Source organism: Rana temporaria, chromosome 1 (assembly GCF_905171775.1).
Source record: "Rana temporaria chromosome 1, aRanTem1.1, whole genome shotgun sequence".
Lineage (NCBI taxonomy): Eukaryota > Metazoa > Chordata > Amphibia > Anura > Ranidae > Rana > Rana temporaria.
Genome location: NC_053489.1, coordinates 69840524 through 69857630, shown reverse-complemented (window position 1 = coordinate 69857630; position 17107 = coordinate 69840524). Strand labels below are relative to the sequence as shown.

The following is a 17107-nucleotide window of genomic DNA, read 5'->3' as shown; positions in this document are numbered from 1 at the left end:
GCTTGTATGAGAGGGTTGCAAGAAAAAAGCCACTCCTCCAGAAAGGCCACATGCAATCACGACTGAGCTTTGCCAAAACGCACCTTGAAGGTTCTGAGACCACATGGAAAAGGGTGTTATGGTCAGATGATACTAAAGTTGAACTATTTAGCCTCCAAACGATATATCTGACAGAAATCCAATACAGCTACCTATCCAAATAACACTATTCCTACAGTAAAGCATGCAGGTGATAATGTCCTATTATGAGTTGTTTCTCTACAGCAGGGACTGGAGCACTTGTCAGGACTGAAAGGCAAAATACCATCAAATTCTTAAGGAAAATCTGCCCCCCTTCCCAGAAAGTTGTCAATGGGAAGGATTACTTTCCAACATGACAATGAACCAAAGCACACAGCAAAAACTACCACACAGTGGTCAAAGGAGAAAAAGGTGAATGCCCACGCATGGCCTACTCAGAGCCCAGACTTAAACCCCATTGAAAATCTGTGGAATGACTTGAAGACTGCAGTCAACAAACGGTCACCATGAAATTTAACTGAACTTGAGCAGTTCTGCAAAGAAGAGCGAGCAAATATTGCAAAGTCTAGGGGCCAGATTCACGTACGAGCGCGTAAATTTGTGCAGGCGTAGCGTATCCTATTTACCCTACGCCTCTGCAACTTGGACGGGCAAGTGCAGTATTCACAAAGCACTTGCTCCATAAGTTGTGTCGGCGTAGCGTAAATTGGCCGGCGTAAGCCCGCCTAATTCAAAATAGGCTGGTAGGGGGCGTGTTGTATGTAAATGAATCGTGACCCCACGTAAATGACGCGCCTAACGAATGGCGCATGCGCCGCATGCTCAGTATCACGTCGAATTTACTCCAAAAGAAACGCCAGGCCCAATGCCTGTGACATGAACGTAACCTACGCACAGCCCCATTCACGTACGACTTACGTAAACGACGTAAAAAGATACGCTTGCCGACGTCCATACTTTGCATTACCTACGCCTCATATAGCAGGGGTAACTTTACGCCGGACTTAAGCCTTACGTAAACGGCGTAGCGGCCGCAAGTACGTTCGTGAATCGGCGTATCTACATAAATTACATATTCAACGCATAAATCTACGGAAGCGCCCCTTGCGGCCAGCGTAAATATTGCACCCAAGATACGACGGCGTAGGAGACTTACGCCGCTCGTATCTTGGCCAAACCTATGCGTAACTGATTCTAAGAATCAAGCGCATAGATACGACGGCTCACATTCGGACTTACGACGGCGTACGTGGAGATACACCGTCGTAAGTCCACTGTGAATCTGGCCCTAGATGTGCAAAGTTAGTAATGATATATCCCAACAGACTAAAGACTGTTAAAACAAAACAAAACAAAAGTTCAACAAAATATTATTTTTTTTTCTTCCAGAATAGAAGTTTATTAAATCATAAAATATTACAGCAGTATAGTCAATACAACTAGTAAGCAGTTTGTAGTAATCACATAGTATAAACGGTACTACATACAAGTAATAGTGTGGAATATATATCCATGTGTACAGCTTATCATTAATTATGTTATTCAGTGGCATAAAAGAGGGTAATCAAGAATCCACATATGAGACAATATGGTAGCGATCATAGTAGAAGAGTCAGCTGTATCCTGACTGTTATGATAGAGGTCATCGGGACTAACCTATAAATCAACAGAAAGCAGTAACGCCTATAACAACCAGTAGGGTTAATCCCCCACTCAACCCACCCCTAACGGGGGCAAAACTGTGGGCAATGTGGGGGTAAACTTGAAAAGTACACATCAGAGGAAATTTGAGAAAGTTCCTGGTCTGTTTATGTAATAAAATCCAACAGTCTAATTTGTAACCTAAGGGACATATCTCCGTAGGTTGTTTTCAGAGTTATGTAGCGTTAGACCCGCGAGGGGTGGGAGGTAAGGGCAAGGCTTCTCTATGCTATTAAACTAGGGCTTCAATACATCCATTAGGACCTAACAAAAAAGCTCAGGGGCAGTTGGGAAGGGCAAGGGGAGGTAAAGGGGGAAGAAGAGGGGGACCAAAGAGCGACAATATAAAAGGTAAGGAAAGTAGTTACGTAGGGTCAGTCATGGTGGTCAGAGGAAGCTGTCAATAAGTCAGTAGGAAGGGATTCTCTGTAAAATGTCCAACAATTCCAAGTAAGCCCGAATGTCTCAGCTGCATCCCTTGCTTGGTGGATCAGTCTCTCCATCAGCTCAATTTTATTTACTCTGGTATGCCAATCCTGTATGGTTGGAGGGAGAGGGTCCTTCCATCGCAGTGGGACACACTGAGAGGCTGCATTGATCAGATGCATCATTAGAGACTTACGGTATGTCGACTGTGGCAAAGAGGTATGATGTAAAAGATATTGCTCGGGGGTAAAGTCAGGTGTGAGTGATGTTATGCGGGCAATGATTGAGTGGATGGATTTCCAGTACGGTTGGATCTTGTGACAGTTCCACCAGATGTGTAAAAGAGTACCTTCTGCCTCATTGCATCTCCAGCAGGTCACCGGGACATTAGGGTAAAATTTATGTAGTTTATTAGGGGTTCTGTACCAACGTGAGTATATCTTATATCTGTTCTCTTGTGCAGAAACGTTAATCGAACCCTTGTGAATATGTGTCCAAATGGAGTTCCAATCGTCATCAGAAAGGGAGATCTGTAAATCGGTTTCCCATTTGTCGTGAATAGAGACCATTGAGGTAGTTGTGGGTGTGAGCATGGAATATAGCACTGAGATTAAATGCCGTTGTGGAGCAGAGGAAACACATACATTTTCAAGGGGTGTGAGATCTCTGCTCCACAAGGCAGGTGTAGGAGAATTTTGTAGAAAATGCCTGATTTGGAAAAATTTGAAGCGTGGAATTTGAAAGGTAGGAAATTTCGATACCATAGCTGATTGGGATAAAAGTGTGCCTTCATTAAAAAATTGGTGAGCTCGTAGGGAGGGCTCGGTTTGAGTTGCCTGTGGGTCTACAGTATTGATACCCTCTGGGAAACCTGGGTTATGCGTAAGAGGGGTCATGGGACTAGGAAAAGGTGTCAAGCCTGGCTCTTTAAATATTGTCCTGAGACAGGAAAGGGTTGGACCAATCAGAGGGTGTGAAGTGCATTTCCTGGGGATGAGCGGTCGGTCTATCCAGGGAAGGTGAGATATTCGGAAGCCTACAAAGGCTTCTTCTAACTCAACCCAATCTTTATTCTTTCCATGGATGTGCCAATCGACTATGCGTGTGAGAAGACAGGCCCGATGATATCTGGAGAGATCAGGGATCCCAATGCCTCCCTTCGTTTTGGGCAAAGATAATCTGTCCCAACTCAATCTGGCTGGGCGCCCACCCCAGAGAAAGGTCCTACACATTGATTTAAAGGAATTCAGGAATGAGGCTGGGAGTCTAATTGGGATCGCTTGTAATAGGTATAACAGTCTTGGAAGGACGTTCATCTTCAAAACAGCTGCACGTCCAAACCAAGAAAACGTGCCTTTAGTCCAAGACTCTAAATCAGCCTTAATTGATTGTAGTGCAGGAGGGAAATTACGGGTAAAAAGATCAGAGAGTTTTGTAGGGAGCTTAATTCCTAGATATGTTATATCTTTAGAGTCCCATTTAAAAGGAAAAATTTTTTTGCACAGGTCTACAGTCTCCGCCGGCAGTGAAACATTCAAGGCTATTGACTTACCGAAGTTTATACGCAGATTGGAGAGTGTATGAAATAATTTAAAATCTTTAAGAAGGTTGGGCAAAGTGATTAGGGGATTTGTGAGAAACAACAGGACGTCATCCGCATATGCGGCTACTTTATATTGGCGATGCTTGATGTCAATGCCTCGTATATCTGGATTATCTCTTAGACAGTTCAATAGTGGTTCTAGAGTGAGGATGAAAATTAAAGGAGAAAGTGGGCAACCTTGCATGGTTCCATTGCGCACCGGGAAGGCGTCCGACAGTCGACCATTGACTTTAACACGTGCAGAAGGGACAGAATAGAGTGTTAAGACCATTTGCATAAAACGCGAAGGCAAACCTAGCTTGCGAAGAGCAGCTTCCATGTATTCCCAACCTGTCGAACGCCTTCTCGGCATCCAGGGAGAGCAAAAATCCCTTGGTCTTAGATTTTGACAACCAGTGGTGGATATTTATCGCCTTTATGGTGTTGTCCCTGGCCTCTCTGCCAGGGACAAAGCCCACCTGGTCCGTCGAAATTAGAGACGGAAGATGAGTAAGCAATCTATTGGCTAAAATCTTTGCGAATAGCTTTAAGTCAACATTGAGTAATGATATAGGCCTGTAGTTAGGGACTAATGTACTATCTTTCCCAGGTTTCGGCACTAAAGCAATATGAGCCTCCAGGAGGTCCGATCCAGTTGCGGGTAAAAATGGTACGTCATTAAATGCCCTAACAAAATGGGGGATCAATAGAGGGGCAAAGGATTTGTAATACCCCGAGCTTAAGCCATCAGGACCAGGGCTTTTACCTGATTTTGCTTGTTTTAGGGCAGCTAGAGCCTCTTCTATTGATATTGGTGAGTTTAGGTAATCCAAATTAGGCATTGGGGTGGGGGGTAAGCAGTATTTGGAGAGGAAATCGTCAATCAGTTGTTTTCTATGAGCTGGAGTCCCCGAACCTGGTGGTGTAGGTAAATTGTATAACGAAGAGAGGAAGGATGTAAATTGCTTGGCAATTAAATCCGATCTATGCAGGTTTTCACCTGTTGGGGTAGTTATAGAGTGTATTGTATTGAGTTCTTTCTTTTTCTGCAATGCGTGAGCTAGTAGTTTGCTGGATTTGTTGCCAAACTCATAATATAGCTTGTGAGTTAAGGCAAATCTATATTTTAAACGTGCGTGAAGCTCCGCTTGGAGATCCTTCCTAGCTTCTAATAAAGCTTCAAGAGACTGGGCAGCCAGGGAGCGTTTGTGGGCCCTTTCCAGGGTCCTGATTTTGGCAAGAAGTTCTTCAAGTCGAGCCCCACGCAGTTTGCGGCGTTTAGACATAATAGAGATAAGCTTCCCCCGGAGAACACATTTGTGAGCTGCCCATACAGAAGCGGGAGTTATCTCTGGAGATGAATTATCCGAAAAGTAGTGCGTTAGAGATTCTGATAATTCAGCTATGCAACTCTGATCCAAAAGGATAGAATCGTCCATCCGCCATACAGGTCGACCAGGGATCCGACCCCTCCAGGTGAGTGTAATAGCGATTGGGTGGTGATCTGATAACACCATGGGTTCAATGGATGCACTGGTGAGTCGAATAAGGTCCTCCTGGGTGATAAAAAAATAGTCGATACGTGAATACCTGGCGTGCAGGGGTGAAAAATAGGTGTAGTCTTTAGTTGTGGGGTAAAATGAATGCCAGGTATCATGCAGGGTAAGCAGATCTAATTGGGTTTTAACTGCTCGCAATGTACGATAGGTCAGGCAGGAGGAGCCATTCGAAGCATCAAGGAGGGGAGTCAGTGGCACATTAAAGTCCCCACCCATGATCAGCATTCCAGATCTAAAAACCGTGAGACGTTGGGCAATGTCTCGGAAGAAACTAACGTGTTGCGAATTAGGTGCATAGATATTAGCGATTGTGACTGGAGAGTTGAATATTTTGCCCTTAAGGAAGATGAATCTCCCATTAGGATCACTTTCAACATCTTCCACTTTAAGTGGGCAATGTTTGGATAATAGTATGGATACTCCTCTGGTTTTTGAAACATCATAAGTGGCATGAAATACAGTAGGGAAATGGCGACTTCGAAGGACGGGAATACTGTCCGACCTAAAGTGAGTTTCTTGAAGTAATACAATTTGGGGTTTCTCTTTATGTAAAGAAGAGAGCAATAAAGAGCGCTTTTCAGGTGTATTTAATCCTCTGATGTTAATGGAGTACAGCTTAAGATTTAAAAAAGGCACTTCCTGGTCAGCAGGTTGCAAGGATGGGGAAGGCAAGTCAGTCATGGTCATGGGGAAGGAGGGAAACGAAAGTTGAACAGGGATTCCGAGATAGGATAGGTATATGAGGTAGAAAGGAGAATCTAGTCTTGGATACGTAAAGAGGTCTATGAGCCCTCGAAAAGTTGAGAATTTGTAGAATGACGATGGGTATGATGACTACCCTAATAAATAAAAGGGAATGCCGTTAGGCGAGGGGTGCGGTGCACCTCAATTATAGATACCACGACCAGCGGGTATATAGGCTACCAGGCCCTACCGTATGGGGGTTGGTCTGTCCTAGAATGAAGAACAGCTAAGATATAGATGTAGCCGGTAACGTCTGCTCTAAATATTAACAAAAAGTGAAAACAGTGAAAGCATCACACGCCACCCCAGAACACCACACATTATAATGGGCTATTTGCCAGCTATATGTGGATGAACTAATAATGTACAGACATAGAATAAGAACCACTCCCTTGAACAGTTAAGGAGTTACCTATTGTCTGAAGAGACCTATCCTTATAACCCGGAATCTAGACTAAATCTGGAGTAACATTCATTAGCTAATTCCCCATGTTGTGGGGGAACCCTTTCAAACCGTATGGTCCGAGAATGCTAAGCTATCATAACCCTCCTCTAACCTGGGATCCAAAGTCAGCCCAGACCCCAGGGACAGATGAACAACTGGAAAGGGCCTATGTGTAATATCACCGAGAATATATATCACTATATCATAACTCTAAAACATTGTCAACAAATATATTAAGCGTCTGAGAGATAACAACATTCAAAATTAAAATGCTTTAAATTTAAATTTCACAGTGCCCATGTTCGGGTACTGGTGATTATTAACCTGTATGCTAAAGGCTGCAGAGCTGGGGCCATGCATTGTCTGTCGGTGTTTCTGTATTAGAGGTCAACGTTTGACAGATGTATATTGCAGTTTCTTCCTCGCAAAGCCACCAGCTAGAAAGTAGAAAGTTCAAAGCTCCCAATGTCTATAGTGATGAGTCGCAAAAGAGTACAGAAGGAGACTGTTGTCAAGCATTGCTCAGATGCGGTTGTGTGATAATATTTATACCACACATAACAAGGGGTGTGATAGTATCATATTAGAGAACTATCAAAAACATGGTGGAATAAAGGTTACAACATAACATCTCGGGTGTTAAGAAATCTCCATCACATTTGTCAAAGTGATCGAAGTTGGTAAATAGTAAATAAAACAGTTTGCAACATTGAAACAATGGGTATAAGTAGTCCCAAATAACCTGGTTGGGAAATTTCAACAGGGCTTCAGCTAATTGATTTCTCGAAATGCGACAGTGAAGAGGCTGATTTGTGGACATCAGTCGTTAGGTGTTCTTATCCAGTCTCTGTCTATATAGGTATTCAGTAAAGTGACCGGGGTTTTCAAGAAAAAGGGGACTGCTCTTTCTTAAACAAATTTTCCTTGATCTTAGCGGTCTCTCCGGGCTCTCCGGGCTGCTGGCAATAGAGGTTCCTGGTGATCCCCACCGGGGGTTTGCGAGTCTCGCATGTTCCTAGATTCTGATGGAGATCTTCGGCGACGGAAACTAGTGGTTTGTGTTTCCATGGGATCCGTGCGTGGAGATGGCCATCTGTTGACTGACTGGCGATAAATCGCATACCACTCTGGCACCGACACAATGGGGATCCCCAATGTGTCACAGAAGCGTGGCAGGTCTTCTAGGACCTTGAGTAGTGCAGTACGGCCTTGATGAGTAGCGGAAAGGCAAAAGGGGAACTTCCACTTATAGCCTATGTTTTTCCCCCTTAACACCTCCAGCAGGGGCCTGAGTTCACGTCGATGTTTAAGCGTAATACCGGATAGGTCCTGGTAAAGCTGTATCGGTGCACCATCGTGTGATAAACGTTTGCCCCTCGCCTTTCTCAGTATGTCTTCCTTTAATCTAAAATCCGCCAGACAGCATACAATGTCTCTAGGTGGGTCCGACTCTCTACCTTTGGGGCGTAGTGCACGATGAATCCTGACTATGTCAATTGCCGTTTCAGGGGGTCTTTCTAGGATGAAGTTGAAAATGGCCGTTACAGAGCTAGGAATAAGGTCCCCTTCAACTGATTCTGGCATACCTCTAATCTGTAGGTTCTGGCGTCTTCCACGGTTGTCAAGGTCCTCCATGTGGCGATTAATGTCCCTTAATTGGAGGGTGTGATCGTCAACTTTTATTGTTGAGCGTCTCAGAACCGTTTCTTGATCCTCCAGAGCGCTTTCGGTCTGTGCAACCCTGTTTGTGAGGGAGCGGAACTCCAGGCGTAGTTCTGAAATGGCTGCTGCCAAGGTTTCCTTAATATCTAAAGCAACACTTTTGAGGTCATCAATAGTGAGGGTCCGGTGTGAGCCTGCATCATGCGGTTCCGGTAAAGCCCGTCCTCGGGGAGCAGAGGGAGGTGACGGCTCCGGACTTAGTATAATCTCAGTCCCCTCTGAGTGTAAAGGTTGCATCATTTCTGAGGTGATTCTCTGGCGGGACGACGCCATGTTGTTTCTCGGCGCTCTGAATAGCTCCGGTGTGCTTTGTGACCCAGCGCCGGTATTTTCCCTTGGCGAACGGGACCGGGATGCAGAGTTATGTCTAGAGGCTGTACCCATTCCAAAAAGACAAGTGAAATTAGGCTGGGTGATCTGCAAATAGCTCGGGTTGCTCTGAGGTGGCAGGAGCTGAGAGCTTAAGCGTCCATTCTCCTCACGGTCCAGGCCACGCCCCCCTAGTTCAACAAAATATTGACACAAGGGGGTGATCCTTTTTCCAAATCAGTTACTCTGTTTTTGAATAAAAACAAAACAAAAAAAAAACTGACATGTTGGTGGTACATCTTTTAGTTAAATGTTATGTTAAGTTGCAAAACTAAAGAGTAAATACAGTTTGATAAAACAAAAGCTGTGTCTTCATTTAACCACTTCATTACTGGGCACTTAAACCCCCTTCGTGCCCAGACCAATTTTCAGCTTTCAGCGCTGACGCATTTTGAATGACAATTGCGCGGTCATACAACACTGTACCCAAATCATATTTTTATCATTTTTTTTCCCACAAATAGAGCTTTCTTTTGGTGGTATTTGATCATCTCTGCGATTTTTTTTTTTTGCGCTATTAAACATAAAAAGACAGAATTTTTTTAAAAAAGACGTCCACTTGGCACTTGAGAGCCGCGCTGTGGACGTCTTTCGTCCCAGGTGGTTAAGGCTGCAAAGCAACACAATGTGATTATTTTAAAAGGGGTAATTCTTTTCTATAACCACTGTAATGCAGCTATGTAGTCATTAGAACATAATTTGATAAGCTTTGTATTTTGAGCAGTGTAAGTCCCTGAATTTGACTCGACGTGAGCCTCTTGTATTCCCCTGTACAGCAGATCTCAAACAAGGATACAGAAAATGTCAGGAAAGGCTGGCTGGGAACAGTAGTCCCAGTAGTCAGTGCGCGCTTATAGGCTCTTACTTATATTCCATGTACCGTATATACTCGAGTATAAGCCGACCCGAATATAAGCTGAGGCACCTAAATTTACCACAAAAAACTGGGAAAACGTATTGACTCGAGTATAAGCCTAGGGTGTCCATCTGCATGCCTCACTGGGCCTCACATTGCCTCACTGTGCCCATGCCTCACTGTGTCCATGCCTCACTGTGTCCATGTGCATGCCTCACTGTGTCCATACCTCACTGTGCCCATATCTCACTGTGTCCATGCCTCACTGTGTCCATGCCTCACTGTGTCCATGCCTCACTGTGTCCATGCCTCACTGTGTCCATGTGCATGCCTCACTGTGCCCATATCTCACTGTGTCCATGCCTCACTGTGTCCATGCCTCACTGTGTCCATGCCTTACTGTGCCCATGCCTCACTGTGCCCATGCCTCACTGTGCCCATGCCTCACTGTGTCCATGCCTCACTGTGCCTATGCCTCACTATGCCCATGCCTCACTGTGTCCATGACTAGACTGACGTTTAACATGGGAGTCTATAGAAGGGATGCCCAGGTTTGAAAAATCAGGGTTACATGTGTGCCAAGTTTGGGGTCCAGAGGACCTACGGCCGGCCAGTACCGGGTCCCCAAAATCTGGAAGATCAGACGCAAAAAGATGATTTGAGTATAAGTCGAGGGGGGCATTTTCAGCACAAAAAAATGTGCTGAAAACCTTGGCTTATACTCAAGTATATACGGTATTCAGCTGTTTACCTGAAATTCAGCTTTATCAATGGCTACAAAAGGCAAACGATAGCAGCTCATTATATCGATAGTCAAATATATTGCTGTACAAACTTCCATAACGTGTCTGGCCTGGTGCCATTCTGATGTTTCAGCTACATTTCAGCTTCTAAATCATAATGTTTGTTCGATCGTTGTGTAAGCAATCTCTATTTATCTCTCTCCAGGCTTGTCATCCAAGGACACAGAAGAAAACATCATTCTGGACAGCCCTGTGCATCTGAAACTAGAATGTATTCTGAAAGCTGACTCCATGCCGATTTCCAATCTAACATGGATACATGGAGAGGAAGAAATCAACAAAGATCGTTATTCAGAAAATAATACAGCTGGTGAATGGCGCACCACACTGGAGTGAGTATTGTGTGTGTTCATAAGCCGACAAAAATGAACACGCTGACATTTGACAAAGTGTCTCTAGGTATTTAGATTATGTTTGGGTTAAATTTGTCAATCTGAATCGACAGTTAAAATTGCCCATTTGAATCAGCAAACTTTATTGTAACGCAAAATACTCACAGAGTGGTACTGTGTACAGAGGGGTCTGGGCTAATTTGGAGTTGACCTCCAGATAAACATTCAGCCTTTTATTAGGTTATCCTGTCATCAGAGTTGGATTTATGTGTCAAGAATCTGTTGGTGCAGTTACTCTGACACCTTGGGCCAGATTCATGTAGATCAGCGGATCTTTAGATCCGCTAGATCTACGTGTTTTACGATCCGCCGGTGCAATTTAACAAGGCTAGTGCATGATTCATAAAGCACTTACCTCGCAAATTGCACAGTCGGATCCTAACTCCCCCCGGCGGAATGCAAATTCCGCGGCTAGGGGGAGTATACAATTTAAATCAGGCGCGTTCGCATGCTCCAAATGACGTCGCTAGGACGTCATTGTTTTCGGCGGCTAGGTTACTTACGGCCATCCGTATTCCCAACGGACTTACACAAACGACGTAACAAATTTAAAACTCGGCTCGGGAACGTCAGCCATACTTAACATTAGCTACCCCTCATATAGCAGGGGTAGCTATCTGCCGGAAAAAGCCAAACGCAAACGACGTTGAAAAAGAGCGACGGGCGGGCGTACGAACGTGAATCGGCGGTTCTCCTCATTTGAATATGCGACGTGTAAAAAAAAGCGACGACACCTAGCGGCCGGCGGGAGATTACAGCCTAAGATTCGACTGGTGTAAGTCACTTACACCAGTCGGATCTAAGGGAGATCTATGCGGAACTGATTCTTATGAATCAGTCGCATAGCTCCGACCGTGGGATCTCACAGATCCGACCGTCGGCTCTCACAGATACGACGGCGGATCAGGAGATCCGCCGTCGTATCTCTTGATGAATCTGCCCCCTTATATTTAGCTCATACTTTTACCACTGGAAGATTTCACCTCCTTCCTGACCAGGGAATTTTTTGCGATACGACACTTTCTTTAACTGACAATTGCGCTGTACCCAAATAAAATGTATGTCCTTTTTTTCCCCACAAATAGAGCTTTCTTTTGGTGGTATTTGATCACCTCTGCGGTTTTTATTTTTTGCGCTATAAACAAAAAAAATGACAATTTAAAAAAATATATATATATATTTTTTTTTTACTTTCTGCTATAAAACATATCCAATAAACAAATGTAAAAGATCTAATTTCTTTATCAATTTAGGCCAATATATATTTTGCTACAAATTTTGGGTAAAAAAAATCCTGAAAAGCGTATATATTGATTGGTTTACGCAAAAGTAATAGCATCTACAAACTATAGGTTAGATTTATGGACTTTTTTTTGACTATCATCAATTTTTAGCGGGACTGCAACATTGCGGCAGACACATCTGACACTTTTTGAGGACCGGTGACACCAATACAGTGATCAGTGCTAAAACAAATGCGCTGTCACTGTATAAATGATACTGGCTGGACGTGGCGTAGGTCACCGCGATCACCACAGTGATCTTTGCCCAGATGTTTGATAAAATACCTGTATTACATAGGTATCTGCTCCCTCCTCCCCCCCCCCTGAAAGTTGCCAAATGTGACACTGGAGGGGGGAGGATTCCAAAAAGCCGAAGTTCCATTTATAGGCGGAACTCCGCTTAAAATCAGTTCTCGATTTCCCCCGTGTCTATTGCGGGGTACTGTATCAATGACCATAAATTTAAGTTCTGCTACTGTGTGACCCTTCTCTACAAAATGCCTAGTCAGAGCTAGTTTAACCGTACCTCCCAACAATGGGAATGAGGGACACCTACTATCAAACGTATGTAGGGATTGGACACCCCCCCTGCCACACCCCCTTAAAGGAGAATTAACAAAAAAATGGTTAATTAAATCCACAAGGGCTTTTTTTTACCTCTACTTTTCCTTTATATTGGCTTTTAAAATGTACAAAAAGCAAATTATAAATTGGATGAAAGGTTTAGCGCTGGGAAACACTTTTTGAAAGATAACAAGTCCATTTTATATACAACTATATGGATCAGACCAAAATGAGGGACACATGAGGGGGAAGAGGGACATTGCTCCAAATCAGGGACAATTGGGAGCTATGGTTTATCTAGTTTGGTCTCTAATCGAGTATTTTTCTAGCAATGCTGTAATTTATCCTCTGGGTAGTTCCTGGTATATAGTTTCTCTAGCCTGAAACTGTTGCTGACATTAATGTAACAAATTGCATTTCTTTCTTGATCTTCTTTGCATATTTTGCGTGTTTCTTTAATACATTGTGGGCCAGATTCACAAAGAGATACGACGGTGTATCTCCTGATACGCCGTCGTATCTCTGACTTACACTGGTCTTATCTATGCGCCTGATTCATAGAATCAGTTACGCATAGATATGGCTAAGATCCGACAGGTGTAACTGTGTTACACCGTCGGATCTTATTTGTAATTTAAAAATGGGGCAGGGGGCGTTCCTGCTGATTTACGTTGAATAATATGTAAATCAGCGAGATAGCAAATTCACGAACATACGCGGACCCGACGCAGTGTTGTTACGACGTTTCCGTAGTGGCTTTCCCGGTGTATACTTACCCCTGCTTCTATGAGGCGCAGGCAATGTTAAGTATAGCCGTCGTTCCCGCGTCGATTTTGAATTTTTTTACGCTTGCGTAAATCGTTCTGTAATACGGATGGACGTCGTTTACGTAAGCGTCGAAACCACTGACGTCCTAGTGACGTCAGTGGGAGAAATGCACGCCGGGAAAATTCACGGACTGCGCATGCTCATTTAAATTGGCGCGGGGACGCGCCTGATTTAAATAGTACACTCCCCCTAGCCGCGGAATTTGAATTCCGCCGGGGGATTTGCGATACGCCGCTGCAAGTTTGGAGGTAAGTGGTTTGTGAATTACCCACTTGCCTCTCAAACTTGCGGCAGGGTATCTTAAATCAGATAGATCACGCGGATCTAAAGATCCGCTGATCTACCTGAATCTGGCCCTTTAAGTGCAGCAATCCCAGACTTATTTTATGTGTGTGTGTATATATGTAAGTGAGGATTTCTCAGAAGAAATAAGGACATTTAAAAGCAAAATGGAAGGATGAAGTAAGTGAAGGAGGACTGCACTAAGGTAAATGAAGCTATTTAGGAAAAAAAAAATTGTACCTTTATACCACTTTTAAAAGCAAAAAAAAAGTAATTTTAAACTTAAAAAAGGGCCCTTTAAGGCTGTTGGGCGGAAGTGACATCAGACATCGCTCTGGTCCTCCAAGGGCATAGGGTCGAGTGGTGACCATCTTGCGCTCACTCGACTAACTGCCCATCGGTCCAGAAGGTCGGATCGTTTTCGCCGCTACCCACGTCTCCGGTAAGCTGGGAAAATGGCTGAGAAGCGATGGGAGGAGGGGGAGAGGGGCACCTCTCCTGCTGCCCATAAAAGTAATCTCGTGGCAAACTTGCCGCCCACTGTGTAAAACTATACCGGGGTTATGGCATCTAGCTGCTGCCGTAACCCCGGTATTTAACGTCAAAGTAATGACGCATGTATACAGTCGGCGGTCCGGAAGTGGTTAAAGTCTGACTCTTTTCATTACTTTTTTTTTCTTTTGGCTAGATCAGGGAAGGGTTAGAACCTCTGTCAGGGTGTAAGTGATGTCTATATCCCGATAGAAATCTCCCTAGACACTATTACCATTTTTCCTTTTACATTTATGAGTGCCCTTAGCCGTGGCTTCCATGTCAGCAGCTGTTAGATCTTATTCCTCCAAAAAAGTGTTGTTTATCATAAGATTTATTATATATTTTTTTTCTACATACAGAGTGTCTGTAGCAGACGTGAACAGTACAGGAAGTTATGCTTGCATTTTCAGTTCTACTACAGAAGCAAAAGCAACATTTTACATAAAAGGTAAGAAAGACCCCTGTGTGTGTGACACTCTTTATACATTTGTGATTGTTTTATGGTGATTCTAAAAGGCTGCAGTACTAGTTTGACCACTAGAGGGAGAACTGACAAAAAAAGATGTGAGCTGATACATTTAAATAAACCAATTACAGACAATAGCCTGATGAAGTGAGTTGCACAACACTGAATATTGGAAGCAAAAAAAGTAGACTGCCAAGCTATCACAAGATTATTAAAGGTTTACTAAATTCCAATTCATTCATCAAAGAGGGAAATCATTTAACTCTTATTAACTCCATGTTGTAAAACGCTGGGCAAACTGTTGGCGCTATATAAATCCCCGTATAATAATAATAATAATAATAATAATAATAATAATAATAATAATAATAACAACTCATGAAATTCTTCTCAGAATCTGGTTCCATTCACACCTATACAGTTGCGACAAGGGGCCAGATTCAGGTAGAATCGCCCTACGCTGCGGCGGCGTAACGTATTACATATTACATTACGTTACACCGCCGCAAGTTTTCAGCGTAAGTGCTTGATTCACAAAGCACTTGCCTGTAAACTTGCGGCGGCGTAGCGTAAATCCGCCCGGCGCAAGCCCGCCTAATTCAAATAGGGCGGGGACCATTTAAATTAGGCGCGTTCCCGCGCCGAACGTACTGCGCGTGCTCCGTCCCTAAAATTTCCCGACGTGCATTGCGCTAAATGACGTCGCAAGGACGTCATTGGTTTCAATGTTAACGTAAATGGCGCCATTCAGGGACGACTTACGCAAACGACGTGAAATTTAAAATTTCTAATTTCGATGCGGGAACGACGGCCATACTTAACATTGGCTAGATCACCTAGAGGGCAGGTTTAGTTTTACCGCGTATCTCTATGGAAACAACGTAAATTTACAGCGACGGGCAAATCGTACGTTCATGAATCGGCGTAACTAGTCATTTGCATATTCTATGCCGACCGCAATGGAATCGCCACCTAGCGGCCGGTCTAGAATTGCAGCCTAAGATCCGACGGTGTAAGTCACTTACACCTGTCGGATCTTAGGGATATCTATGTGTAACCTGATTCTATGAATCAGGCGCATAGATACGACAATCGTATCTCAGAGATACGACGGCGTATCAGGAGATACGCCATCGTATCTCTTTTATGAATCTGGCCCAAGGTGCCTATGGTTTTGCCTGTATAAGTGTATCACATTTAGGGCAGCCTGTTTATTTCAATGATAGTATATATTTTAACCAGCTGCGCTAGGAAATAAAATACAAACATTCAAAAATATTGAAAGGAATATTATAATAGCTGCTAACACAATATTGCTGGAAGAAAACAATGGCCCGGATTCACAAAGCACTTACGCCGATGTATCTCGATTTACGCCGCGTAAGTGTAACTATGCGCCGTCGTATCTGTGCGCCGTGCCCACAGAACTAGATACGCCTGAAAATAAGCTTCATCCAACCGACTTAACTTTCCTACGCCTTTCCGTCTTATCTTAGGGAGTAGTTTCGACGTGATTCTTGAGCATGCGCACTGGGATACGTCCACGGGACGGCGCTATTGCCGTTCGTTTTAAGTACTTCTATGACGCTTGGCCCATTATTTGCATGGGGTCACGCCTCATTAGCATGGCTCACGCCTACTACCACCTACGCTGGCTTACGCCGAGGAAACCCAGCGTATCTTTAACAGCGAGTGGGAGCGAGTGCTTTGTGAATACTGTGCTTGCCGCTCTGCGCCGGCGTAGCCTAAAAAAGATATGCTACGCCTGCATAAATATGCGCCAATGTATGTGAATCCGGGCCAATATATGTAAACACGTATACTAGAAGCGCAGTGCTAAAATATGGAGTAAATTGTAACCTCCAGTTCTCCACATAAGAGAGTCCAAAAAAGAAGTCCTATACATCAAAGTTGTTTCTAAAGGGCTCCAAAGATGTAATGAGCAAAGATTACAGACGGAGTGCTTTAGAGGAAAGACGCCCACATGACCATCAGGTGCAGACCCCCACAGAGGAAGGTCAAACACGCAATTTGGAACACAATCTAGAAAATAAATCCAATGAAGATGTTTCACCACTCTCCTCTTACCCCCCCCCCCCACTCTGCCGATGCTCTCCAGTAAGGTCTCCCACATGAAAATGCTAAAATTGTGAAGCACCTTTCCAAAATACAAAGTTGTTTTCTCAGTTACCCTCTCTAAAACTTTGTGAACTGATCTACATTTCTGCTGTTCCAGTGCCTGGTGTTCATAGTGGGGGCAAGACCTTAGTGACTTATAATGGAGATTCTACAGTCCTGAAATGCGACAGTTTCAAGTACAAACCTGTGGAGTGGCTCTGGTATAAAGTCAATGAAAATGAGCAGGTAAGTTGTAGTGTAGAATCATTAAGGCCTGTGTTGAAGGGCTTTGGGTTTGTGTCAATGGGCAAAAACAGAAGAAAATGTAGCTTGTATTTGTGTAGCAACATCCTAGATGGATGCTAGATTAGGTAAATTTAGTTGCTGACTCACTGTTGAGCTGCATGCGATT

The 17107-nt window shown here is 43.8% G+C and overlaps 1 protein-coding gene across 2 annotated transcripts in view; it reads left to right on the top strand.

The window, feature by feature from the left end:
• Positions 1–17107, top strand: part of EMB (embigin) — a 56690-nt gene that overhangs the window by 32655 nt on the left and 6928 nt on the right. For both annotated transcript variants that reach the window (XM_040339212.1, XM_040339203.1), the window contains exons 3-5: positions 10374–10560; positions 14471–14559; positions 16814–16941. In XM_040339212.1, coding sequence (XP_040195146.1) covers positions 10374–10560; positions 14471–14559; positions 16814–16941 — 404 coding nt within the window. The remainder of the gene's footprint in view (positions 1–10373; positions 10561–14470; positions 14560–16813; positions 16942–17107) is intronic.